This window comes from Lithobates pipiens, unplaced genomic scaffold (assembly GCF_037356315.1).
Source record: "Lithobates pipiens isolate NorthernLeopardFrog02 unplaced genomic scaffold, aLitPip1_a1.2 Scaffold_28, whole genome shotgun sequence".
NCBI classification, from domain to species: Eukaryota; Metazoa; Chordata; class Amphibia; order Anura; family Ranidae; genus Lithobates; species Lithobates pipiens.
This window is the reverse complement of record NW_027507789.1, coordinates 225845468-225872788: the sequence shown is the minus strand read 5'-3', so window position 1 is coordinate 225872788 and position 27321 is coordinate 225845468. Positions and strand designations below refer to the sequence as shown.

At 46.0% G+C, this 27321-nt stretch overlaps 1 protein-coding gene across 3 annotated transcripts in view; it reads left to right on the top strand.

The window, feature by feature from the left end:
- The window catches only part of LOC143936210 (ABC-type organic anion transporter ABCA8-like), a 113611-nt gene that overhangs the window by 80148 nt on the left and 6142 nt on the right, over nucleotides 1-27321 (top strand). For all 3 annotated transcript variants that reach the window (XM_077460622.1, XM_077460623.1, XM_077460624.1), the window contains 10 exons: nucleotides 5189-5311; nucleotides 9295-9354; nucleotides 11604-11695; nucleotides 14471-14591; nucleotides 15286-15409; nucleotides 16714-16805; nucleotides 17282-17451; nucleotides 17863-17938; nucleotides 18778-18872; nucleotides 19300-19419. In XM_077460622.1, coding sequence (XP_077316748.1) covers nucleotides 5189-5311; nucleotides 9295-9354; nucleotides 11604-11695; nucleotides 14471-14591; nucleotides 15286-15409; nucleotides 16714-16805; nucleotides 17282-17451; nucleotides 17863-17938; nucleotides 18778-18872; nucleotides 19300-19419 — 1073 coding nt within the window. The remainder of the gene's footprint in view (nucleotides 1-5188; nucleotides 5312-9294; nucleotides 9355-11603; nucleotides 11696-14470; nucleotides 14592-15285; nucleotides 15410-16713; nucleotides 16806-17281; nucleotides 17452-17862; nucleotides 17939-18777; nucleotides 18873-19299; nucleotides 19420-27321) is intronic.

Below are 27321 nucleotides of genomic sequence, written 5' to 3'. Positions count from 1 at the left end.
ATGGGATGAAATAATTCCGACCTGTCGGGTTAAAATGGTTGATCATCCTAAAAGTATCACCTGCTTTAAAAATTTCTAGATTGAGGAAGACTGCCCGCTCAATACTAATGTTCCAAAATAAAATAATATTTTTGTTGTTGGCATTTAACTTTTTCATAAATACCTCTAAGCCCTTGTACACACGGTCGGAGAATCCGTCGGAATGTGTCCTATCGGACCGTGTCGTCGGATAATCCGACTGTGTGTGGTATGCATCGGACTGATTCCGTCTGAATATCCGTCGGACCCAATTTTCCAACTTGTTGGAAATATTTTCCGACCAACTGGTTCGATCGGACATACTCCGATCATGTGTAGAGAATTTTGATCGGACCAAGTGCCACGCATGCTCAGATCGAATTCCTACATCAAAGCTATTGGCTACTGGCCTGAACGTAGTCCCATCGTAACGAAATTACGTCATCACGTTCTGAACGATCGGATTTTCCGACAACTTTGTCCGACCGCGTGTATGCAACAGTTTCGGACAAAATCCGTCGGACGAAATCCGACGGATTTGGTTGTCAGAATGTCCGACCGTCTGTACAAGGGCTAAGACAGATCTTATAATTAAATCATCAATATACCTGTGGTAGCATACTAGTTCAGGGGGTCGGTTTTTGAACACACATAAATAGATTGGCCACACTGGGAGCAAACCGAGCCCCCCCCCCCCATCGCAACCCCCCTTGTCTGAAGGAAGAACTGCCTGTTGTACCAATAATCATTTCTCGTTTCTTAGCCCCTGTACACACGGTCGGAGATTTCGACAACCAAATCCGTCGGATCTTGTCCGTCGGATTTTGTCCGTCGGATCTTGTCCGAAACTGTTGCATACACACGGTCGGACTAAGTTATCGAAAAATCCGATCTTTCAGAACGTGATGACGTAATTTCGTTACGATGGGACTACATTCAGGCTAGTAGCCAATAGCTTTAATGTAGGAATTTGATCTGAGCATGCGTGGCACTTGGTCCGATCAAAATTCTCTACACATGATCGGAGTATGTCCGATCGAACCAGTTGGTCGGGAAATATTTCCAACAAGTTGGAAAATTGGGTCCGACGGATATTCCGACGGAATCAGTCCGATGCATACCACACACAGTCGGATTATCCGACAACACGGTCCGATAGGACACATTCCGACGGATTCTCCCACCGTGTGTACAAGGGCTTACACAACTTAAATTTCTTATGTTTCCTGGAGAGGTCAGATGACAGAAAAGTCCATCTGATCGAAGATAAAGCGTCTTCATGACTAATAATAGTATACAACGATCTCACATCATCCGTTGTGATTAGGAAACTTGATGGGGAGGCTTTAAGGCTCTCTAGAATCTGAATAATATATTTCGTATCTTTTTTTTTTTTGGAATGTCTCAGTGTTGACCACCATGGCTGAAAAGTGTCAATGTACCGACCCAGTCTAGATGAGACCGAGTCGATACCATTGACGATCGGTCTCTCTGGTGGATTACCAGTATCCTTATGCATCTTGGGTAAGAAGTAAATTATCGGGGGGGGGGGGGGGGGGTTCTACAAAAAAAGGGGGTCTAAAAATAGATCCTCCTTTTTATTGCGCACACCAACTTGTTTTTTTTGTTTTTTTTAACATAAAGTTTTATTACATTTTTCACAGTACACGTCAGAACAGTGGTACAATCTCAACAAGAATAAGTATAGCAGTTTACAGCGTTACATCAAGAGAAGGAAAGAGTCAAATTTGGGTTAAGCAGCATACCAACATATCTGATTACAGCAGTTAGTTAGGCAGTGTTTCCAATAAACCATAATTGCAGTCAGAGAGTCAGAAAGATCCGTGGGTACACATCACCACGGGTGGGATACCAACATCTATATCAAACACAAAGCATTCCTACCCAACTGAAAGGGCATACAGAGTCCCCAGCTCTCCCCACCACCACCACCTTCCCAGCTAGAGATTCCCACACCATCTGGAGCTCAGGTATTAAGGGAGTGGTCTCTCTTTGACCCAAGGGCCCCATATCTTATCAAATTTGGTGGGACAGTTTCTTCCTAGGTACGTCAGCTTATAGAGTGGTAAGGCCGCATCGATCAGGGCTCTCCATTGGGCAACCATTGGGGGGGCTAGGGTCCTGCCATTTGATTAGGATAGCTTTCCTAGCGTAAAAGGCTGAGTAAAATACAAATTGTTTTTTAGCCTGCGGAGCCGGGAGCGTGTCCACAACCCCCAACAAAAGGGGTAGTGGATCACAGGGGACATCGAATCGGCCTATAGAGCCGATCTCCGACGCCACCCCCCTCCAGAAGGCCTGTAGATGCACACAGGACCAAACAATATGGAAGAACGTGCCAGAGGCCAAGCCACACTTAGGACACGTACCAGTTTTATTGGGGTAAATTCTGGCTAAGCGGTCTGGGGAGTAGTAAGCTCGATGGAAAAATCTAAGTTGGGTGTATCTGTCTCTGGAGGAGATCATGAGGGGTAGATATTGCTGGATACCCTCCTCCCAATCATCCTCTGCTAATTCCGGTATATCCCGCTGCCATCTGGAGAACAGCCGGGAGACAACAGATGTATCAATACTATTTAGAACAGCATATGAGGTCGATAGCGTTTTTTTTCTCGTTCGGGAGGGCCATAATGGTCTCCACAGGGGTTGCCTCCAGAGTAATAGTACATGGAAACTGTGCACGGTAGGCATGCCGGAGCTGTATGTATCTAAAAAACATGGAGTTAGGTAGCCCGTGCCTACATTTCAGTTCATCATATGAAAGCAACCCCTGCGGGGAGGAGACATCCGCCAAGGTTTCGATACCACTCCGGGCCGACAGCATCGGGTCCGGAAATGGTTCGAAAGTGGGGCAGCCGCGGGTTCCCCCACAGCGGAGTATCGGGGGACCAACTATGCGGTTTGCACACCAACTTGTTTACCCTTTTCGATCAGGACATGTAATTTTCCTTTAAATTGAAACATTGGGTCCTTAGATAATATACTGTATGTGCTATTATCCCCAAGCAAGTTCTCCATCTTATTCCTATAGTATGCTTTACTAAGAACGACCATTCCTCCCCCCCTTATCGAATTACTAAGTCCTTTTTGGTTTCCAATAATTCAGCACAGTGGTGTAGTGGTGGCAGCACAGTGGTGAAGTGGTGGCAGCACAGTGGTGTAGTGGTGGCAGCACAGTGGTGTAGTGGTGGCAGCACAGTGGTGGCAGCACAGTGGTGTAGTGGTGGCAGCACAGTGGTGTAGTGGTTGGCACTCTCACCTAGCAGTAAGAAGGGTCGCTGGTTCAAATCCCAACCACGACACTACCTGCCTGGAGTTTGCATGTTCTCCCTGTGCCTGTGTGGGTTTCCTCTGGGTACTCCAGTTTCCTCCCACACCCCAAAGACATGCAAGTAGGTTAATTGGCTTCTGTCCAAAATTGGCCCTAGTATATCAATGGGGACATTGGATTGTGGGCTCCTTGAGGGTAGGGACCAATGTGAGTGTGAAATGTACAGGGATAGGGACAATTGTAGACACTCACTCAGGTTGAACTGGATGGACTGGTGTATTTATTCAACCTTACTTACTATGAATATCTTTTTTTTTCTTTTATGTAAAGGGGAACATTGGCCTCTCCAACTACCCATTTTTCAAGGTCCTTAGCCATCGTCGGTTAAGGGGGTCCCACTAAAGCCGCGTACACACGGGCGGACCGTCTGTCCAACTTAGTCCGCCGAAACACATTTCAGCGGACAGTCCGCTCGTGTGTGGGCTTCAGCTGACTTTTTCAGCGGACAGTCTGGCGGACTAAGTATTTCGGAATTTCCGTAATATTGTCCGTCCAACTTTGGTTTCAGCGGACAGTCCGCTCGTGAGTAGGCTAGTTGGACGGACTAAGTATGGCGCATGCTCAGAAAGGATTTACACGGCGGAAGGTTGCATTGCTGTGTATTGGACTTCCTATTTCTAGTCCCGTCGTACGTGCTGTACACGTCATCGCGCAAACTTTCGACGGACTGTTTGTTCATCGTGTGTGGTCAAGTCCGTTCATTCGAAAGTAGAACGTGTACGCGGCTTAAGGTTATAAATTCCTGTGCCTATAGGGGGTCTACATGTCTTTGGTAAAAAAAAAAGAAAATTCTAATGAGCATATATATTGATTGGTTTGCGTGAAGTTATAGCGTCTACACGCTATGGGATATATACCGGAATTTCAGTGATCAGTGACCTAAAATGGGGCTGGAATAGTGTGGTTCTCAATCTGACACTAACTGATGTTGGGGGGGGGGGGTTCACTGACTGACAGACTCTGACAATTATTCTCAGTGACATCCTCAGTAACACTAATCAGTGATAATACTATGCACTGTCACTGTACTAATGACACTGGCTGGGAAGGTGGTAACATCTAGGGGCGATCAAGGGGTTAACTGTGTGCCCAACAATGTGTGATGTGTGTAATATGTGGTGCTTTTACTAAGTGATTTTGTCTTTTTTCCCTGCTTTGGGGGAAACAAAACCACAAGATCGCCTGTCAGTGTGCAGGGCTCTGTGTTGTTTACAACACAGAGCTCTTTTCCATGAATGACGAAGCCGATTAGCGAGTCCCAGCCGTCAATCGTTGGCCGGGACCCGCTGATCAGCTGGTTTTGTAACAGTTCACACGACAGCCGTGGGTGGTCGGGCGCACGCGCCCCTTTACGTAGAAGTGCTGATCACATACCAGATACGTGATCCAGAGCACAGCAGCCGCGCTGCCGCAGTAGATGTATGTAGCGCGGCCGCTAAGCAGTTAAATGACAAGTGTACAAATCTACTACAAAAAAAAGTGACGTGCAAATAACCATTAAAAAAATGACAAATTCATGAAGAAACTCATGTACGTTGGATGCCTGGATGCGCGGGTCCCCTGATGACGTCAATTGTGACGAAACGCGTCAACTTGAGCTAACAATCTGACTTTTTTTTTTTCTTTTTACAATGTAGTACTGCTAATATATTTTGTCCTTTTTATCTCTAGCCAAAAGCTAAAGGAAATAAAAATTTAAGTAATGTATTGGTGTAAAATGTGAAATTTGTAGGTTGATCACATGTTGCTTTTCGATTTTATTGTGGCCGACATTCTGGTGCCGGGTCACCTCTCACCTGGATTTCTGGTCTCTTGCAGTCCTCCCTCATCCCGCTAATATACAACATGATTGGATTTTTCGTTCCTTTGTCAGAAGAATTATATTTAATCTACTTGATCTTGGTGCCGCCCAGCAATTTGACGGCGTTTTTGGTCGTTCTGGTGAGTGTTGATACATAGCTTTTTATATCACACATTGTTACAGTAAAACATGTCACACTGCCGATATGCCGGCAAAAAAAGACAAAACAAAAAACGTGAAATGTGTTCTTTACATGTAGAAGCTAAAGAATATGTCAACCCAACATTTTCTGTTCCTGATATGAGCCTGCTGTCCCATGTACTTGTATGCACAAGTCTCCTGTTCTATTTGTATTGCTTCGCTTGTGTGAAATGCCTGGTGATCCTACCAGTCTCCCCCCCCCCCCCGCTTTCTTATTAGAAATTGACCACACTAGGAATGTGAGCACAGTGTGGTCAGTTATCTGGCTGTGCCGAGCCTCTTTCAATTATCACAATTGTCCTGACATGCCCCCCTCCCCGTCATATAGCCTTTTACTGGGGAGACCAGTGTGCTGCTGTTTCTCCTCCCCTAGCCCTCTGAGCTCCTTATGCAGCTAAGAACAGAGGGTATGTGATCACTTATACAATAAGTAAAGAAGACTATAAAAGGTATTTAGAATGTTTATATATATATACACACAAACTTTTTGCCTTTCATTTCTATTTTAAACGGAATGGGTTGTTTTACAAAGTAAGGGTTTACATATATTGCAACCCACAGTAGGACACAGTAATTAACCCCAGCACAGTTATTAACCAGGGCATGGTTCAATACTTAACCCTCAGCACCGCACAGTAATTAACCCCCAGCATTGTACAATAATTAACCCCAAACAATTCCCAATAATTAACCCCAAGCATGTCACAACAATTAACCCCCAGCATTGTACAATAATTAACCCCCATTCGCTGCCCAATAAATAACCCCCAGCATGTCACAACAATTAACCCCATGCATGGCACAGTGAATGTCACAACAATTAACCCCCAGCATTGTACAATAATTAACCCCTAACGTTTCCCAATAATTAACCTCCAGAATGTTACAACAATTAACCCCCAGCATTGTACAATAATTAACCCCAAACAATTCCCAATAATTAACCCCAAGCATGTCACAACAATTAACCCCCAGCATTGTACAATAATTAACTCCCAACGCAGCCCAATAAATAACCCCTAGCATTGCACAACAATAAACCCCATGCACGGCACAGTAATAAACCCCCAGCACAACACAATAATAAACCCCCAGTTTAGCACAGTAAAAAAAAAAAAAACAGCACAACACAATAATAAATCATGAGAACGGTAATTACCTCCAGCAATTCACATTGAAGAATATGTAAACCCTACATTTGATATTTCTGATGTGTGGCTGTTGTACCATGTACTTGTATGAAGAAGTATCCTTTTCTCTTTGTATTGCTTCCTTTATGTGAAATCCTGACAGTCCCTCTTCATTCCTAATAAAAACTGACCATACTAAGCATGAGAGCACAGTGTGGTCAGTTTTCCTTTACTTTTTGCTATAATAAATATCCCAAAAAATTTGAAAAAAATAATTTCTTCCTCAGTTTAGGCCAAGATGTATTCTTCTACATGTTTTTTGTTTAAAAAAAAAAAAATCCCAATTAGGGTATATTGATTGGTTTGAACAAAAATGTATCACATCTACAAAATAGGGGATAGATTTATGGCATTTATATTAGTATTTATTTTTTACTAGTAATGGCGGTGATCTGCGAATTTTAGCGGGACTGCGACACTGCGACGGACAGATCAGACACTTTTGACACTTTTTTGGGGGGGATCGTGTCATTTATACATCAATCAGTGTTATAAAAATGCACTGATTATTGTATAAATGACACTGCCAGATAAGGGGTTAACACCAGGGGCGATCAAGGGGTTAAATGTTCCCTAGGGAGGTGCTTTACGCTGGTAGATCCCCGTTCTACCTCTCTGTGGAGCGATCGCAGGTGGCCGGCGGACATCGAGTCCACCGGATCCGCTGATTGGCTCCCCTGTTAGTGAATTGGCACACGCTCGTGTGCCCACAGGTCGCCATGTGCGCTCCTGACGTACAATGATAGCGATTCGCGCAGGACAGCCAACCTGTCGCAGTACAACTGCGGCGCCTGGTCAGGAACTAGTTAATTGGATCCCAGTCTTAGTCCGGAGGGTTCAGTATTGGGTTGGCTCCGCCCTTTGCAGCTATAACAGCTTCAACTCTTCTGGGAAGGCCGTCCACAAGGTTTAGGAGGGTGTCTATGGGAATGTTTGACCATTGTTCCAGAAGTGCATTTGTGAGGTCAGGCACTGATGTTGGACAAGAAGGCCTGGTTCACAGTCTCCGCTCTAATTCATTCCAAATGTGTTCTATCGTGGTTGAGTTCAGGACTCTGTGCAGGCCAGTCAAGTTCCTCTACCCCAAACTTGCTCATCCATGTCTTTATGGGCCTTGCTTTGTGCACTGGTGGGCAGTCATGTTGGAACAGGAAGGGGCCGTCCTCAAACTGTTCCTACAAAGTTGGGACCATTAAATTGTCCAAAATGTCTTGGTATGCTGACACCTTAAGTTCCTCCACCCCCCAAACTTGGCTTATATTGGCAAAAGTATTGGTCCACCTCTCCAAATCATTTGGTGGAGGGGGGATTATGGTGTGGGGGGGGTTGTTTTTCAGGGGTTTGGCTTGGCCCCTTAGTTCCAGTGAAGGGAGCTCTTAAGACGTCAGCACACCAAGACATCTTGGACAATTTCATGCTCCCAACTTTGTGGGAACAGTTTGGGGACGGCCCCTTCCTGTTCCAACATGACTGCCAACCAGTGCACAAAGCAAGGCCCATAAAGACATGGATGAGTGAGTTTGGGGTGGAGGAACTTGACTGGCCTGCACAGAGTTGAGGTCATGAAATTGTCCAAAATGTCTTGGTATGCTGATGCCTTAAGAGTTCCCTTCACTGGAACTAAGGGGGCCAAGCCCAACCCCTGAAAAACAACCCCCACACCATAATCCCCCCCTCCACCCACACCATAATTCCCCCTCCACCAAATTCTTTGGACCAGTGCACAAATGAAGGTCCATAAACACATGGATGAGCGAGTTTGGGGTGGAGGAACTTGACTGACCTCAACCACGATAGAACACCTTTGGGAGGAATTAGAGCGGAAACTGCGAGCCAGGCCTTCTCGTCCAACATCAGTGCCTGACCTCACAAATGTTCTTCTGGAAGAATGGTCAAACATTCCCATAGACACCCTCCTAAACCTTGTGGACGGCCTTCCCAGAAGAGTTGAAGCTGTTATAGCTGCAAAGGGCGGAGCCAACTCAATATTGAACCCTCCGGACTAAGACTGGGATGTCGTTAAACTTCATGTGTGTGTAAAGGCAGGTGTCTCAATACTTTTGGTAATATAGTGTACTTAAATACAATAAAAGTCAGTGCCATCTGGTAGCCACACAATATTATGGCCACTAGATATGGCAATGAGGAACATACTTATTTCTTATGATAGTCAGCGCCATCTAGTGGCCATACTGCATTATGATCACTAGCTGGCATTGACTACAGTAGGAAATAAGCATGCGTCTCAGTGCCACCTAATGCCGTTCCCGCATTCACCCATTCAGTTTGCAGAGAATATAACCTGAAAACACTTGTATCTCGCAAAATGAATCTCCATAAAGTTTCTTCACTTCACTTGGAGCAATAACAAGATTGACTGGAATTCTCTCCAAAATGAGGGAATGTCCCATGTATCACCGGGACGGGTGTCCCCATTAGAAGATTTCCCTCTGTTCCTGTTCTGTGGTGACAACTCAAAATGTTGAATTTCCCGTCACTTCCTGTCTCTGTGACAACAATCACCAGGACAAATAGAGAGGGTGAATCTCCCCAATGGGGACATCAAGAAAACCTGATAGTTGCTTAACTTTCCCCATAAAACAAAAGTTTTATCTAGAGATACACTTTAATCAAGGATTCTGATTGGTGGGTTTGTTCTTTTGGTGGACTTTAGTAAAGTGATGGGATTGGAAATCTCTGTATAATACAATGATGTGATCTTCTCTTCCTAGGTTTTCCTTCATGGCCCATTTTACACTGCTATACCATCTGTGTATGACCTCCTGGTGATTGTAAGTAAAGGAGCACTCCGATCAAAGTAATAAACACCTTGTGAAGTGCACAGAGAGCAGAGGGACTCGGGGTTCAGGGTTCTATTCAGGAGGTGCCAGGACAAGGTCATCCAGTGCCCAGGGCGAAAATGGCAAACTGCACACCATTGGTGTCACTGAACACAATAATAATCCCCAATGATACTTTCAGTTTCTGCAATTATAACCCCCAACATTGGTGTCATTTCCTGCAATTATAACCCCCAGCATTGGTGTTATTTCCTGGAATTATAACCCCCAGCATTGGTGTCATTTCCTGCAATTATAACCCCCAGCATTGGTGTTATTTCCTGGAATTATAACCCCCAGCATTGGTGTCATTTCCTGCAATAATAACCCCCAGCATTGGTGTTATTTCCTGGAATTATAACCCCCAGCATTGGTGTCATTTCCTGCAATTATAACCCCCAGCATTGGTGTTATTTCCTGGAATTATAACCCCCAGCATTGGTGTCATTTCCTGCAATAATAACCCCCAGCATTGGTGTTATTTCCTGGAATTATAACCCCCAGCATTGGTGTCATTTCCTGCAATTTTAACCCCCAGCATTGGTGTTATTTCCTGGAATTATAACCCCCAGCATTGGTGTCATTTCCTACAATTATAACCCCCAGCATTGGTGCCAAAATCCACAACAATAACCCCCAGCATTGGTGCCAATTTCCGCAATAATAACCCCCAGCATTGGTCTCATTAGCATCACTAATGGCTCCCTGCATTGGTTCCAGTTTTGGCAATAACCCCCAGCACTGATATCAGTTTCTGCAATTATAGCCCCTAACTTTGGTGTCAGTAAACACAATAATAACCCCCAACATTGGTGTTCGTAAGCTCAATAACGACCAACATTGGTGTCAGTAAATGCAATAATAGCCCCCCAACATTGGTGTTCGTAAGCTCAATAATAACCCCCAACTTTGGTGTCAGTAAATGCAATAATAACCCCCAACATTGGTCTCAGTAAACGCAATAATAGCCCCCAAAACTGGTGTCAGTAAGCTCAATAATAACCCCCAATATTGATGTCCATAAATGCAATAATAACCCCCAACAATGGTGTCAGTAAACGCAATAATAACCTCAACATTGGTGTCACTAAACACAATAATAACCCCCAACAATGGTGTCAGTAAACTCTATAATAAGCCCCGGAATTGGTGTCAGTTTTGCAATAATAGCCCCCAACATTGGTGCCAGTCTCTGCAGTAATAATCTCCAGAATATGTGGTCAGTGGTGTTATCTTTTTTAGATCCTCCTCCATCGGTAGCCTTTTAACTTTCCTACAGTTATGGTCAGTGACAATGCTATTTACATCCCTCCCCATTAGTGGTCAGTGATTGGCCCAAGCTGCCTTTACTCTGCAGTGGGGACACGGATTCTAGGGTGACAATGCCACTTCCCTCTAATACACTCTGAAGAACTTCAAGGACGTGTCCCCCTAAGTTCAGCTCTACCCCCCACGCCTCCTTTCCCGACACAACTCTGCCAGCACTGTTACCAGCTGTCAAAATGACAGCCAGGAATTGCTACCTATTACATAGCAGGTGTGGCTGTCAGAATGTTGTGTTATATAACCCTTGTAGATGGTCTGCAAATGTCACTGAGTAATATAATGTAACAATGTCTTGTTACGTTGTAGTTACCTCTTTTGTTAATATATAACAAATTATATTTCATTCATATGTAGATCAAAGGTGTGAATTATGACCTGCATATGATATATGTTGAAGAAACCTTACATAAAGTAAAACTAAATTATTCTTTTAATAAAATGTATTCCAGTTTAACACCTTATTAACCCTTAGCTTAATCTAGTTAGTCCTAATGCACTCCTTCCTCCCCTTCTCCCCTTAGCTGTTTAATTTATTTATTTTTAATATCTATATTTTTTTACAAATCATATTCATTCTTTTTTTTTTTAATCAGATTCTTTTCTATATCTATTTTTTTTGTTTTGTTTTAACCAATCATATTAAATTATTTATTTATTTTAATATCTATTTTTTTTACCAATCATATTCTTTTTTTTTTTTATCTGATCCTTTTCTATATCTAGTTTATTTTTGTTTTGTTTTAACCAATCATATTAAATTATTTATTTATTTAAATATAATTTTTTTTTTTACCAATCATATTCTTTTTTTTTTTTTTTTTTTTTTCACTGGTATGAATTGTGAGAATTTCTGACTCTCTCTGCTTCCTCTTCAGCCGTACGCACAAACCATCGTACTCTGGGGCCTCCTGTGGCTTCTGGAATGGTGGATTGGAACCAGAAGTTTAAAACAAGATCCGGTATTCAGGTGGGTTGCTGAACAACGTACATCACAATGGCAATCATTTAAATACAGGGCCGCTGATAGAAATCATGGGGCCCCGTACAGCCTACCTGAGGGGGCCCCCTTCAGCTCCACCCTGCCCCCCCCCCCCCCAGGCCCCGCCTTGAAACACAGTGTAGGTTTGTCTACAAGTGATATTTGTTTTTCTCCAGCCAGTTATAGGTTTGATTATCCAAAAGAAATACTGTTTTCAGATGAGAACAGACCTCTTTAATATCTATATGTAATACATAATAAGTATTGGCAGGGTATTGCAGAGTATTGGCAGGGTATTGCAGATTATTGCTGGGTATTTCAGAGTATTGGCAGGTTATGTATTGCAGAGTATTGGCAGGGTATGTATTGCAGAGTATTGGCAGGGTATGTGTTGCAGAGTATTGGCAGGGTATGTATTGCAGAGTATTGGCAGGGTATGTGTTGCAGAGTATTGGCAGGGTATGTATTGCAGAGTATTGGCAGGGTATGTGTTGCAGAGTATTGGCAGGGTATGTATTGCAGAGTATTGGCAGGGTATGTGCTGCAGAGTATTGTCAGGGTATGTATTGCAGAGTATTGGCAAGGTATGTATTGCAGAGTATTGGCAGGGTATGTATTGCAGAGTATTGGCAGGGTATGTGCTGCAGAGTATTGGCAGGGTATGTATTGCAGAGTATTGGCAGGGTATGTGTTGCAGAGTATTGGCAGGGTATGTATTGCAGAGTATTGGCAGGGTATGTGCTGCAGAGTATTGGCAGGGTATGTGCTGCAGAGTATTGGCAGGGTATGTGTTGCAGAGTATTGGCAGGGTATGTATTGCAGAGTATTGGCAGGGTATGTGCTGCAGAGTATTGGCAGGGTATGTATTGCAGAGTATTGGCAGGGTATGTGCTGCAGAGTATTGGCAGAGTATGTATTGCAGAGTATTGGCAGGGTATGTATTGCAGAGTATTGGCAGGGTATGTGTTGCAGAGTATTGGCAGGGTATGTGTTGCAGAGTATTGGCAGGGTATGTGCTGCAGAGTATTGTCAGGGTATGTATTGCAGAGTATTGGCAGGGTATGTGTTGCAGAGTATTGGCAGGGTATGTATTGCAGAGTATTGGCAGGGTATGTGTTGCAGAGTATTGGCAGGGTATGTATTGCAGAGTATTGGCAGGGTATGTGCTGCAGAGTATTGTCAGGGTATGTGCTGCAGAGTATTGGCAGGGTATGTATTGCAGAGTATTGGCAGGGTATGTGCTCCAGAGTATTGGCAGGGTATGTATTGCAGAGTATTGGCAGGGTATGTATTGCAGAGTATTGGCAGGGTAAGAATGCGGGGGATGGGATGATTGGTGGCTGGAGAATAATTTTTATTTTTTTTTACATGAAAATTTACTTTGCTGTTCAGGTTGCCCGGGCCCCCTTGCTTTTCAGGCCCGGTACAGCAGGGCCAGTTGTACTGGCCTATCAGCGGCCCTGTTTACATAGATTTGATTGTGGAAGCGACCACCTTGTTGAACATAAATAAAGCTAAAGCCACAGCAAACAATCCAGAAGTGGGTGCTGATCTCACTGTGGACTCATCTCTTGGCTTTTGAATAAGGCAGCCATTTGCCCCCCTGTGCCAGGACTGGTAATGTAGGTTGGGCTGGTGGCCCTAAGGGGAGATGATTTACCATTCAGACATCGGGACCAGCAGTCAGTGACTCATGCTGGGCATTGGAGTTGAGCAAACTTCGGTAAAGTTTCACCAGTTGTGGTTCAGCCAAACTTTTAAAAAATTCACGCGCCTCCAAAATTCTGAAATTCTAAACCCAAAGTCCTTTAGAAGTCGAAGGTAATCTGAACCAGCCTCCAAGAACGTTTGTATTACAGAGCAGCCAATGATGATAAATTAGGCTGATTGGTTTGGGAAGCTGACCTGGTGGCAGTCAAGCTAAGAGTGGTCAGCAGATGAAGACATAAGATAGAAGCAGCCTTTTGCCACTTTCTCCCAGAAGCCTTTTGGGGATCTCAACCTGCCAAAAATAATTTAGATTTGACTTGCAGCCTCCAAATTCATGAAAACTCGATCTGAATCTAAGTTCATGCAAATTTCGGGATCAACTCCGCTGGGCGTTATATAGTTATCTGCTCCCTGTTCAAACTTTGGATTGCAGCTCCTGGCAGAAGAAAGTCTTCCAGCTACAATGGAAGCCAATACTGGAAGATGAGAAAAAAAAGTGTATCACAATAAACCACGTCTTTAACGAGCAAACCCCCCCCCCCCCCCCCCACCATGCCCACCAATCACTGCGGCACCATGGCACTCTCTGCATGGTATACACATTCCTTAGTCTACAGAAATCCAACCCCACCAAGAGCGGCCAACTATATTGTGTTTTCCCTTCAGGCCAATGGTTCCCAGTCCTCTACTGGATGAAGACATTAGGCCCCCAAATGCTGAGTATAGTCCATAGTCGTAGAACTTGGTCTGTGTGCATTATGTAGACTCTTGTACTCTTTGTACTCCACCATTTGTTAAACGTAACTATTCACATGTAAACTATATTTCACCGTCCGACACTTTGTAACATTGTAAGGGATGTCCTCTACCTAGCATGTGCTTTTGTCTATTTCTGATACACTTCCCTTGTATGTTGTATATGCTTCATACACCCATTACAATGCAACATTATTAGGTAGTGTGTTGTGTTGTTTTCATTTATATATTGGGAATATGAAATCACTGCTAACACGTCCCATACTACAGATCTGACTCTTTCCTCTCTTCATTCAGATTCACCAAGAGAGAACATCCATTTACCCAGAATCCCGAGCAGCTAGACGATGCTGATGAGGAGGTCCTTGCTGAGAAAGAAAGGGTTAACACTTTAAAAACAACAGATGAGGAGGAGGAGGTAATATATTGCTAAATGCAAATCCACCATAGAAATATACATTACACTCCCTCCTGTATGTAAACTGTCACATCATGTCCTGCACACCATCTGAAACTTGGAATCAGGCTGGCAGAGGGAGTGGCTGCTCTGCTGGATGACCACAGAGGAGGTGGTGATCAGGAGTAAATGGTCATAGTTCGTCTCTGCTCATTACTTTGTGAGATTATAGAGAGTACCCCGTCTATCAGCAATGTGTTAAAGTAAGGAGAAGTCTACAAAGGGCACTGTATGGAGCAAACTTTCTCAACCCTTTCACCCCTCAGATTAGTTTCCAGGTCTCAGGGAACCCCTGATAAAATAATCATAACAATGCATCTGGGATCAGAGGGAGAAATGCCCCCCTTACAGGGTTGGTTTTGCCAGGTCTTGGAATTATACCGGCACCACCAAATGGGAGGTCGGTCAGCCACAACTCAAGGAACCTCTGGAGGAACCCTTGCTGAGAATGGCTGGTCCAGCCTGACCTAGAAGTGGAACGCTGCAGATAAAAATATTAACAGAAGTTACTCATTTTACTAACTTTGTAGCTGTCACATGAGACTCTTCTTGTATTGGCCCATTTTTTAAATTTTGTATCAATTACAAATGTCACGACAATCAGATATCCTTCAGAATCAAATCACACATTGACTTTGTGTTTTTACCCTTCCAGAGGCCGACTATCCTTGTGGACAGTTTGCGGAAAGAGTTTAAGGAGAAGTCAGGCGTCTGCGGACGCTTCAGGAAGAAGAAGAAGAGAACGGCCATCAGAAACACCTCGTTCTGCGTCAAGAAAGGTCAGTTCCCGTTCATTTCTGTTTCTTTTAATGATGTTGGCCACAGAGAATGTGCGTCCAAAACACCTACTGTGTATGTGTGGTTGGAAATGTGTGGCCAAAACACCCCTGTGTGGTTGGAAATGTGCGGCCAAAACACCCCTCTGTGGTTGGAAATGTGTGGCCAAAACACCCCTGTGTGGTTGAAAATGTGTGGCCAAAACGCCCATGTGTGGTTGGAAATGTGTGGCCAAAACGCCCATGTGTGGTTGGAAATGTGTGGCCAAAACGCCCATGTGTGGTTGGAAATGTGCGGCCAAAACACCTCTGTGTGGTTGGAAATGTGTGGCCAAAACACCTCTGTGTGGTTGGAAATGTGTGGCCAAAACACCTCTGTGTGGTTGGAAATGTGCGGCCAAAACACCCATGTATGGTTGGAAATGTGTGGCCAAAACACCCATGTGTGGTTGGAAATGTGTAGACAAAACACCCATGTGTGGTTGGAAATGTGCGGCCAAAACACCCATGTGTGGTTGGAAATGTGTGGCCAAAACACCCCTGTGTGGTTGGAAATGTGTGGCCAAAACACCCCTGTGTGGTTGGAAATTTGCACGACGACGTCTATGATCCAATTTTAATCCCACTGAAAGTAAAAGAGAGTCCACATGACCGTGCCGGTCTATGTGTCAGATATAAAGGATAGGTTCTCTTTTTCCATGATTTGACATCACAACGTTTCAGATTAAAGTCTGCCGTAACAGAGGTACTTTAAAGCCCCGTACACACGAGAGGACTTATGTCCGACAGACTTCCGAAGGAGTTCTGCCGGAGTTCCGACAGACTTTTCGACTGAGCGGACTTGGCCACACACAATCACACTAAACTCCGACGGATTTGAACGTGATGACGTACGACTGGATTTGAATAAGGAAGTTCATAGCCAGTAGCCAATAGCTGCCCTAGCGTCGGTTTTAGTCCGTCGGAATAGCACACACACGAGCAAATTTTTCGAAGGGACCGGGTCCGGCGGAGTTCCGTCGGAAAAATTTGAAGCATGTTCCATATTCTAAAGTCCGTCAGACTTTGGTGAATCAAAAGTCCGTTGCAGCCCACACACGATCGAATAGTCTGACGGAATCAGTCCGTCGGACTTTGGATGTTGAAAAGTCCGCTCGTGTGTACGGGGCATAACCCTTAAACACCCGGGTAATTTCTTTTCAGTGCAGCAGGAATCTGATTTGCTGGAGGAAAGCAGATAGTTCTTCTTTCAGAAAATTTTAAATATCAATGTATCAGTTTTGTCTCTTTTTTTTTTTATTTTAAAGGTGAAGTCTTGGGACTTCTGGGCCCCAATGGAGCCGGTAAGACCACATCTGTGCTGATTCTGGCAGGAGAGAAGAAACCTTCAGCTGGACAGGTGAGAAGGCATGGAGTGGAGGTCTTCAGGGTTCATGTATAGAGGTGCTTGAGGGACATCTCACCCATTGAGGTTACGAGGGACTAATGAAAAAGGTTTCCTAGATCACACTCTGCACTCATCCGCAAGGGAAGCCCTCTCAGCATTTCGGGCCTCTGACCCGGTACGTGATACTGTGGTTATGAGGGACCAAGGCAAAATGGTTTCTAGAAAGCACTGCACCACCAAAATGCAATCACTAAAATATTACCAACTGTCACAAATTCATCTACAGGCAAGAAAGCATTAAGACACCTGAGAACCCCAGTAATTAAACAATTCATTTTTTTACCAAAAAAAAAGGTTGTTGTCCCTACAGACAGATTCACCTTACCACATTTCCTAAAAATATTATGATGTGCCCCATTACTGGTAGGCTTTGAGCCCATGTCCAGCTTGGCATTCTTTTAAGATTCTTCACTGACTGCCTCCTACAGGTGTTGCTGGGTAATACAGGAGACCCCCATAGGACTAAAGACTCTGCAGCATTGGGCTACTGTCCCCAACACAACCCTCTGTGGCCCAACCTCACCGTGAAGGAACATCTGGAGATCTACGCCGCTGTGAAGGGCATGAATAAAGAGGACACAAACCGTGCTATTAAACGGTAAGTTAACATGTAATGAACTTTCCTCATGATGTAGACCAGGAGTTGTAGGACTCCATTTACTTTGCTCTCCTTAATATTGTTTGGTCTTGACAGTCCCACCTACAGCGATGTTGACTTCACCATTATGCTTTTAGGTTGAAAAGTAGAAAACAGAGCCTAAAGGAAAGTCACACAAACACATGCAAACCTAATGCAAACAATGGCCTTGTCAGAACGAAAACCAAGACCTCAACGCTACAAGGCAACTAACAGCTCAGCTCTGACCTAGCCTTTATAAGCCATCTGTGTACACACATGACATAAAAGACATTTTCCCTGTAAACCTCTCTCTCAACATCTTAATAAATCTCACAAGTTCATCCTAACTAGATTGTTCTTCTCATTATATCTCCATACTTTGGTCTGCAGGGTGAGTGAAGCTCTGGAGATGAAGAACCATCTCAACAAACCTGCCGGGAAGTTGTCAACCGGGGTCTCCAGAAAGGTGCGTTTTTTATTTTTTTGGACATTGTTCTTAGCACGATCAATGGAGTAGATGTGATCAGACACTCAGGATATCTGAAGAGGATCTGCAGAGATAACCAAGACCATACCCTCATAGATCCAAACTTCACAATGTCTTGTAAAATGATTGGCTGGACCTTTCCAATTTCCACCAAGTCTGCCCTCTGGAAACCTCTGAATGTAGTTGGAGTCGTAAAGCCCAGATGAGAGAGGCTTTTATAAAGCTACCAGTCCAGTAGCTCATCAGTAATTTTATGATAGTTGTTAATGTAGGTGTCCATAATATATATAATAATAGAAGTTAAACACTTCTTGGTTCCTGGGTCATCTGTCTTCATCCTGCATGTCCATAAATCTATTTTTTTATCACCTTTGTTAATATCTGTAGCTATTCTGCACATGTAACATAACTGAGAGTAGCTAAGCTATGTTCTGCTGGATTAAGACTTTAGATCAGGATTCTCCAAACTACGGCCCTCCAGTTGTTCAGGAACTACAATTCCCATCATGCCTAGTCATGTCTGTGAATGTCAGTTTTCTAATGCCTCATGGGACATGTAGTTCCACAACAGCTGGAGGGACGTAGTTTGGAGATCCCTGCTTTAGATCATGGATCATGTGTGGAGGCATGGAAGTTAGAATGGTCATATTCCTAACAATTGCAAATGGATCTCTGGTCAGGAATCCGCCACCTATCGCCTCAAAAATTCATACAGTTATCATAAACATTAAGTATCAATAATGTTGTAAGTTTTTGTTTTGGTTGAGCCAACATAGCAGTAGCCAGAATTGTCCTTTTAGATCTCTGTTGTTCTTTAGGTGTGCTTTGCCATCAGCATGTTGGGTAATCCCACCATCGTTCTCCTGGACGAACCTTCCACTGGTCTGGACCCAAAAGGACAACAAAGGCTTTGGTGAGTCTCGTCACAAGTTGATCCAGGAGCTAATACCTTAAAGGGGTACTTACTTATTTTCTTTATATAGACCTGGATTCCTATAGTGACACATTGCAAGAGCCTAACCGTTTCAGCGATCGTCTCTGAACACAACAAGGCCATTCATGTTCATTTGTTCTCTCATAGTCAAAAAGTTTACTAATTAGTGTCTCTTGCTGCCACATGACCTTCTGACATCGGACTGAGCTGAAGAAATTCAATTAGGGCTCCTAATTTTTTAAGGACTGAATGTGTAGTTTTAGCACTAGTGCCCTTCAGCTTGATGTTGTAGAAACATTTGTCTCCTCCATTTATATTATTGGTTTTAAATCCTACAACACATGCACTATACTTGGAGGTTTATATACAAAAGTATTACAGCTTAGGCTTTTCTTGTGTATTCAAGGAGAGCCATCCGAGCGGCCTTCAAGAACAGGGAAAGGGGCGCCATCCTGACCACACACTATATGGAGGAGGCCGAGGCTGTGTGCGACCGCGTGGCAATCATGGTGTCCGGAAAACTCAGGTGAGAAGGAACGATGCCAGGACTGAGTCAGGGGAAACTTTTTAGGAAGCCAGGAATACACAGAGGAAGTCAGGATTTCTTCCATGTATGGTCTGTAGGACATTGATCCCGTATATGTATGTGTCATGGGGGGACCCTACCACATAAATCTCAAAAAAGTCATGGTAGAGACATAAGGAAGTATAATGTAATGCAGATTACTTAGCTCCAGTATGACAGATTCAGAAGATAAAAATGTAAAAATTACCACGCTAAACGTAAACAACAACAAAAAATAATAATGCAGCTGTCAAAATGATGAGATACACACAAATACAGATAATGGAATTCAATGTGACAGCGCTATAACGAAATAAACGAATAAAAGAGACCAAAAAAAACTAATCCCAGCAGTGAAAGTGAACTAAAACACACAATAATTGTGAAAATCTAATCAATGGTCCATAAAAAACACATCAGTGTAGGTTCTTGTGAAATACACCTCTTGAAGACAGTGCACCACATAGAAGGGACGCTTACCAAAAGATTTGATAAGCCTGCAGCTAAATCACCCAGCCAGGGCCTCTATCCGGGGAAAGAAAATGGAACAAGACACCAAAAATGTCTGGGGAGACTCGAGCATCAGCAACCAGGAGGGTGGATCAAGCATTACCCAAAAAAGCAAGAAGACTCTCCATAGTGTAAAAATAGTATAAAATTGCACTTACAGAAATGTAGAAATAATCATCAGAGAGAAAACAGCTTGCGAACACCGGTCCACTAGATAGGCGCGATGACATCAGCACGTCAACCTCCATACGTACATTTTGTCGCATACTGACGTTGTCTCCCCGAGACGTTAGTATATGACGAAACGCACGTACGGAGGTAGACGTACTGAAGTCATCGCGCCTATGTGGTATGACAGAGGTTGGAGATGGAGAACTCTCTGCAGACACGAGTCATTGGAAAATTTTCCCTATTGCGGCCAAATAAAGACGTTTTATATTTTAACATCAAGAAGATTTTGAATTGTTTAATAAAGTAAGCTAAAATAGCACAGCAAAGGGGGCGTGTCCGGATGTGAGCGGCGAAGGACGTCTCTGTGGAGAGCTCCAGACATCCTAGGCCCCAGTCTTTGACATCCTTGCCATACAAAGCCCAAAAACTGAATCCTTCATACCCACTTGCTTCCCTCCATTGCCTGCTGCTGCTGCCAGGTCCATTGTGCGGATTCTGGCCCGCGTTCGGCTGGGAGCCTGCACGCTGGTGACCGCCGCCATCTTCCCGACCGTCTTCCTGCCCATCGACCCTCTCCTGGACCAGCGGTGTGGTAAGGGGCCCTCCCTTGTCCTCTAGCCGGCTCCCCTGCATCTCCGGTGGGGTCTGGTGGCCCGCGGGACCCCCGGTGACGTCCGTCGAGGCCGCGGCCCGGTGCGGCCTAGTGCGGCCTAGTGCAGCCTCCAGCCCACCGCACTTTCCTACGCCGCCGGACGGCCGCCGCGGCCGGCGCCGGCCGAACGGACGCCGTTGGTGACATCCCCGGCTGCCCTACTAGCCCTCCATCCTCCTGCTGCGCCCTGTGTGCTGTTGGGCCTGAACTTGGACTCTGCTCCCAGTACGGTGGCCATCTTGGTGCACCCAGCTGCGGCCTTGCCATCTACTACAAGCCTTCTGCACAGCCTGGGTCTATTCTCAGCCTCCCTCAGTGATATAACCCTTCTACTGGCCGATTGTTTCCTGCAGCCGTGCCGTGGCTCCCCTGCATAGTACTCTGTGGTGCTTGGCGGCCATCTTGCTACACCCAGGGACTCTCCTGACCCCTCTGTACCTGCTCCGGACCCCATCTACAGACGCCCTGGCCTGCCAGCAGCGTAGGGCATCAGCTTCCACTCCCAGGCATACTGTGGCCTTCCTTCCTGACTCCGGTGCCACGTGCTGAACCTCTCCTGCTCCACCCGGCAGTACTGAGTGCGCTCTTGGTCCCCCTGACTCCTCCTCCGGTGGCTCCCTGTCACCTGAACTGCCCCCTCGACTGGAACTGCCGCCCGCAACCTCTACACCTGAGGCCCTGCCACCTTACGGACTCTCTTGACCACTGTCTGCACCGCCAGCATTGCACATAGCGACCATTTTACTAGGCAATAACGCCACCTGCTGGCCCCCCCCGTCTCCGCAGTCCCCGTCTCTTGCTTTTTTCCGGCCGGGGAGCCATCTGATGCCTTCAAAGAAGCCTCCGAAACCTGTGCAACTGCCCAGGGCACAGGCTGCAGCCCCACCCCCCCGCGGGGACCCTGCCTTGCTCCAGAAGCTGCAGGCCTTGTTGGTCGACATGGATGACAGTTCCCCAGCTGACATTCCCACGCCCTCCTCACCCCAGCCTCCCACAGGTGACACCAGCATGATCTTAGCAGCGATTGAAAGCAGCAGGACATCTCTATTGGTACGGATCGATCACCTGGCAGAGGAGTGCAACCTTATCCGGAATGACCTGGATAAAATACGGGGGCGTCTCTCAGAATCTGAACACCGGATCTCGGAGGTGGAGGATCGAACGGGACAGCACGCTGACCAACTCACGGACATACGCAACACACTTAAAGCCTTAGTGGCGAAGTCAGACGACGCCGAAAACCGAATGAGACGTAACAATGTTCGGGTACTGGGCCTTCCTGAGGGCTCAGAGGGAGACCACCCGGCGGACTTTGCAGAAGCCTTCTTCAAGGATTTACTGGGATTGACTGATGTCCCTCCTACGTATGTGGCAGAACGTGCACATCGCGTTCCGATGGGTCGCCCTGTCTCGGGTGCGCCCCCGCGTGCCTTCTTGGTGCGTTTCCTCAACTACCGTGATAGAGATCGTATACTCGCTGAGGCCAGGAAGCACCCGAATCTGCAATATGGTAATGCACGCATCATGCTGTTCCCCGATTTCTCCCCGGACCTACAGAGAAAACGGCAGACTTTCACTGATGTTAGGCGCAGACTCCGAGACCGCAATATTAAATATGGCATGCTCTATCCTAGTCGCCTGCGAATCCAGCATGAAGGCACTGTCAAATTTTTTGACACGCCGGCCGAGGCGGATGCCTGGCTTACCGGGCTGCGCTGAGGTGGCATGCACTATTCCATTATGGGGGCCCGGGGGTTGACTGGGGCTCACTGGGGGATAGCAATGTAAATGACGGGAAAACTCTGAACTCTTATGTCATTTTAGGCCCAAGTACCGGCCCTTCATCCTTACCTGTCTACGATATCCTATTTTGAGAGAGCTATCCACGAGGAACTCTACAAGATAAGTTGTTGCTCTCCCCCCCTTCTGGCTTGTCTCGGTGAAGTTTTGAAGTTGTGCCGGGGATATACAGTGGTGTGAAAAAGTGTTTGCCCCCTTCCTCATTTCCTGTTCCTTTGCATGTTTGTCACACTTAAGTGTTTCGGAACATCAAACCAATTTAAACAATAGTCAAGGACAACACAAGTAAACACAAAATGCAATTTGTAAATGAAGGTGTTTATTATTAAAGGTGAAAAAAAATCCAAACCATCATGGCCCTGTGTGAAAAAGTGATTGCCCCCCTTGTTAAAACATACTATAACTGTGGTTGTCCACACCTGAGTTCAATTTCTCTAGCCACACCCAGGCCTGATTATTGCCACACCTGTTCACAATCAAGGCATCACTTAAATAGGAGCTGCTTGACACAGTAAGGTCCACCAGAAGAGCCTTAAAAGCTACACATCATGCCGAGACCCAAAGAAATTCAGGAACAATTGAGATAGAAAGTAATTGAGATCTATCAGTCTGGAAAGGGTTATAAAGCCATTTCCAAAGCTTTGGGAATCCAGCGAACCACAGTGAGAGCCATTATCCACAAATGGCGAAGACATGGAACAGTGGTGAACCTTCCCAGGAGTGGCCGGCCGCCCAAAATTACCCCAAGAGCGCAGCGACGACTCATCCAAGAGGTCACAAAAGACCCCACAACAACGTCCAAGGAACTGCAGGCCTCACTTGCCTCAGTTAAGGTCAGCGTTCATGCCTCCACCATCAGGAAAAGACTGGGCAAAAATGGCCTGCATGGCAGAGTTCCAAGGAGAAAACCACTGCTGAGCAAAAAGAACATCAAAGCTCGTCTCAATTTCTCCACAACACATCTTGATGATCCCCAAGACTTTTGGGACAACATTCTGTGGACCGATGAGACAAAAGTGGAACTCTTTGGAAGGTGTGTGTCCAAGTATATCTGGCGTAGAAGGAACACTGCATTTCATAAAAAGAACATTATACCAACAGTAAAATATGGTGGTGGTAGTGTGATGGTCTGGGGCTGTTTTGCTGCTTCAGGACCTGGAAGACTTGCCGTGATAAAAGGAACTATGAATTCTGCTGTCTACCAAGAGATCCTGAAGGAGAATGTCCGACCATCTGTTCGTGTACTCAAGCTGAAACCAACTTGGGTTCTGCAGCAGGACAATGATCCTAAACACACCAGCAAGTCCACCACCGAATGGCTGAAGAAAAACAAAATGAAGACTTTGGAGTGGCCTAGCCAAAGTCCTGACCTGAATCCTATTGAGATGTTGTGGTATGACCTTAAAAAGGCCGTTCATGCTCGAAAACCCTCTAATGTAACTGAATTAGGACAATTCTGCAAAGATGAGTGGGCCAAAATTCCTCCAGGACGCTGTAAAAGCCTCATTGCACGTTATCGCAAACGCTTGGTTGCAGTTGTTGCTACTAAGGGTGGCCCAACCAGTTATTAGGTTTAGGGGGCAATCACTTTTTCACACAGGGCCATGATGGTTTGGATTTTTTTTCACCTTTAATAATAAACACCTTCATTTACAAATTGCATTTTGTGTTTACTTGTGTTGTCCTTGACTATTGTTTAAATTGGTTTGATGTTCCGAAACACTTAAGTGTGACAAACATGCAAAGGAACAGGAAATGAGGAAGGGGGCAAACACTTTTTCACACCACTGTACCTCTCCACCCCGGCTGGAATACACCGTGGCAGCTATATTTTCCCCCTGTTTTGGGGGGATTTTTTTTTTTTTTTTGTTTTTTGTTTTCTCCCCCTTGTGGCACTTGGGTGGCACGAAGTGTTGTTGCTGACCTGCAGAGGACTGCCCCCTGGAGGATTTCTACACGTTCTCACGCACGGCATTGGACTGCTACCGTGCACAGTTTAAGGGGTTAAATTGTTATTGTTATTTTTTGGGTATAGGCCCAATCTGATCGCTCCCCAGTTCCCAGGGATGCCATCAGCTATGGGCAGGGTTGACCCCTCGCGGTCACCAAGGGTATGTTTGCTTTTTGTTAATGTGTTTACTTTTTTGTTTGTATGGTTATTGTCTGGTCACGATTCTTCCTACAATAGGCTCTCTGGGTCTAGGCGGCTCTTGGTACATGATGTTGACGCTCAGGTGTGTCTCCTTGACATAATAGTGGCACCTTCTGATGGCCACATGTCCTCTTTTAACATCCTGTCTTGGAATGTCCGGGGGCTCAATTCTAAATTTAAAAGGGCAGTTCTCTTTAAATATCTGAAATTGCACTCCCCCCATATGGTGCTGCTTCAGGAGACGCACCTTATGGGCAGCAAACTATTGGCACTGAGGAAGCCATGGATCCAGAGAGCCTTTCATGCCTCCTACTCTACCTATGCCAGGGGGGTCTCGGTGCTGATTAGCAAATCCCTTCCATGTCCGGTGGAGCAGATTCACACCGATCCTCAGGGTAAATATGTGATTGTGGTTTTCACAGTTTGGGGAACGAGATATATTGTGGTAAATGTATACTTGCCTCCTCCCTTTTCAGCATCCACCTTATACACTATCCTGGATAAGGTTACCCCGTACTGCCCCGCTAGGCTGCTACTTATGGGTGACTTTAATGCCATTCTAGCCCCAGACTTAGACAGACCGGTCCCCCCCAAACACTGCTCCCCTGACCTATCCATTTGGGCACAAGCCATGGGAGTGACGGAGGCCTGGAGGTGGAAACACCCCTCGACTAGGGCCTACTCATGCTTTTCCACCACCTATAAAACGTCCTCACGCATCGACTTAGCTTTTGCCAATCCAGCCATGCTTTCGGACGTGCTAGACGCCACGTACCTGCCCAGCGGGCTGTCGGACCACTGCCCCCTCCTCCTTAATGTCCGTTCCCCCACTTCCCGAACCTCGGCCCTTTGGCGCCTGGGAACCCACTGGCTCTCCCATGCCGATTTGGTCAACACTATCCCGCCCCACCTTACGGAATACTGGCAAATTAATGCAGGGTCCTCCTCCCCAGAGGTTACTTGGGACGCATTCAAGGCCTTCAGTAGAGGTCATTATATCTCCTCCATAGCTGGGATCCGTAGAGAACAAGCCACCACCACGACTGAATTACAGAGCAAGGTAGATACCCAGGCTGAGGCCTATGCAGCTGACCCCACTGACTCTAGTTTTGAGGCCCTTAATGCGACGAAACGAGAACTACACCTCCACCTCACAGAACTTGCCAGACTGGATCTTTACCGCAACAAGCAAAGGTTTTTTGAACAGGGGGACCGGAACGGTCGTCTCCTGGCAATGTTAGCTCAACACGACCTGCCCCTGACGGTGATACCTAGTGTGGTGTCCCCTTCAGGTGAATCGGTCTCCTCTCTTCCAGACATATTGGACGCATTTAGGCAATACTATAGTTCCCTTTATACCTCCGTACTGCCCTCGGATCTCAGGCCACAGGACCTGGCGCCTTGGCTGGACCCCCTGGCACTCGGCTGGCTCTCGGACGCCGAGAGAGAAAATTTGGTAAGGCCCATTACCCCGGAGGAGGTACGGAGGGCCATTTGCTCCTTTCCCGCAGGGAAATCCCCGGGTCCAGATGGCCTCCCTATGGAGTTCTACAAAACCCACGGGGGACCTACTTGCCCCCCAGCTGGCCCAGCTCTATACTCACTGTCTGGCGGAGGGCACCCTTCCCACCTCCATGAGCCATGCCCACATTATACTAATCCACAAGGCCCCTAAGGACCCCACATTATGTGCCTCATATAGGCCTATCGCCCTCCTAAATGCGGACTTCAAAGTTCTTACCAAATTGCTCACTACGAGACTACAGCCCCTACTGCCGTCTGTGATAGAGACAGACCAGACTGGTTTTATGGCTAATAGAGCCACTGACATCAACTTACGACGCCTGTTTACTAACATCCACGCTCACTTACTTACTCAGGGTTCCAGGGTGGTGGCCTCCCTAGACATAGAGAAGGCCTTCGACACTGTAGAGTGGCCTTTTCTGTGGGAGGTCCTCCGCAAAATGGGGTTCCCCTTGGTATTTATTAAGTGGCTTCAGGCGCTCTATAGGCACCCCACGTCGGCCATTAAGTTGGGGGGGGAGTCTTTCGCGGTCCTTCCCTTTGTCCAGGGGCACGAGACAGGGCTGCCCTCTTTCTCCGGCCCTATTCGCCATTGCAATGGAGCCACTGGCGGAGGCCTTACGTACCTCCCTGCATGTCAGGGGCCTGCGTGTTGGCTGGCTGGAGGAGAGGGTCGCCCTGTATGCGGACGACCTCCTTCTCTTCCTTAACGATGCGGACTCCTCACTCAGAGGGGCATTACAAATTCTTGACTCATTCTCCACGATCACGGGCCTTAAGGTTAACTGGTCGAAGTCGCTTCTGTTCCCCATAGACCCAGCAGCTCGCGACACTGCCCCCCCTGATTTACCCCTACAGTGGGTGGAGACCTTCAGGTACCTTGGGGTTGTGGTCTCGAGGCAGGCTTCGGACTTCGTACCCCTAAATCTATCCCCAGTGGTTCATGAGACACGGCTGCATCTGAAGGCATGGGAATCACTACCCCTATCATTGCTAGGGCGGATAAACCTGATAAAAATGAAAATCCTACCGAAATTTATCTACCTACTCCGCC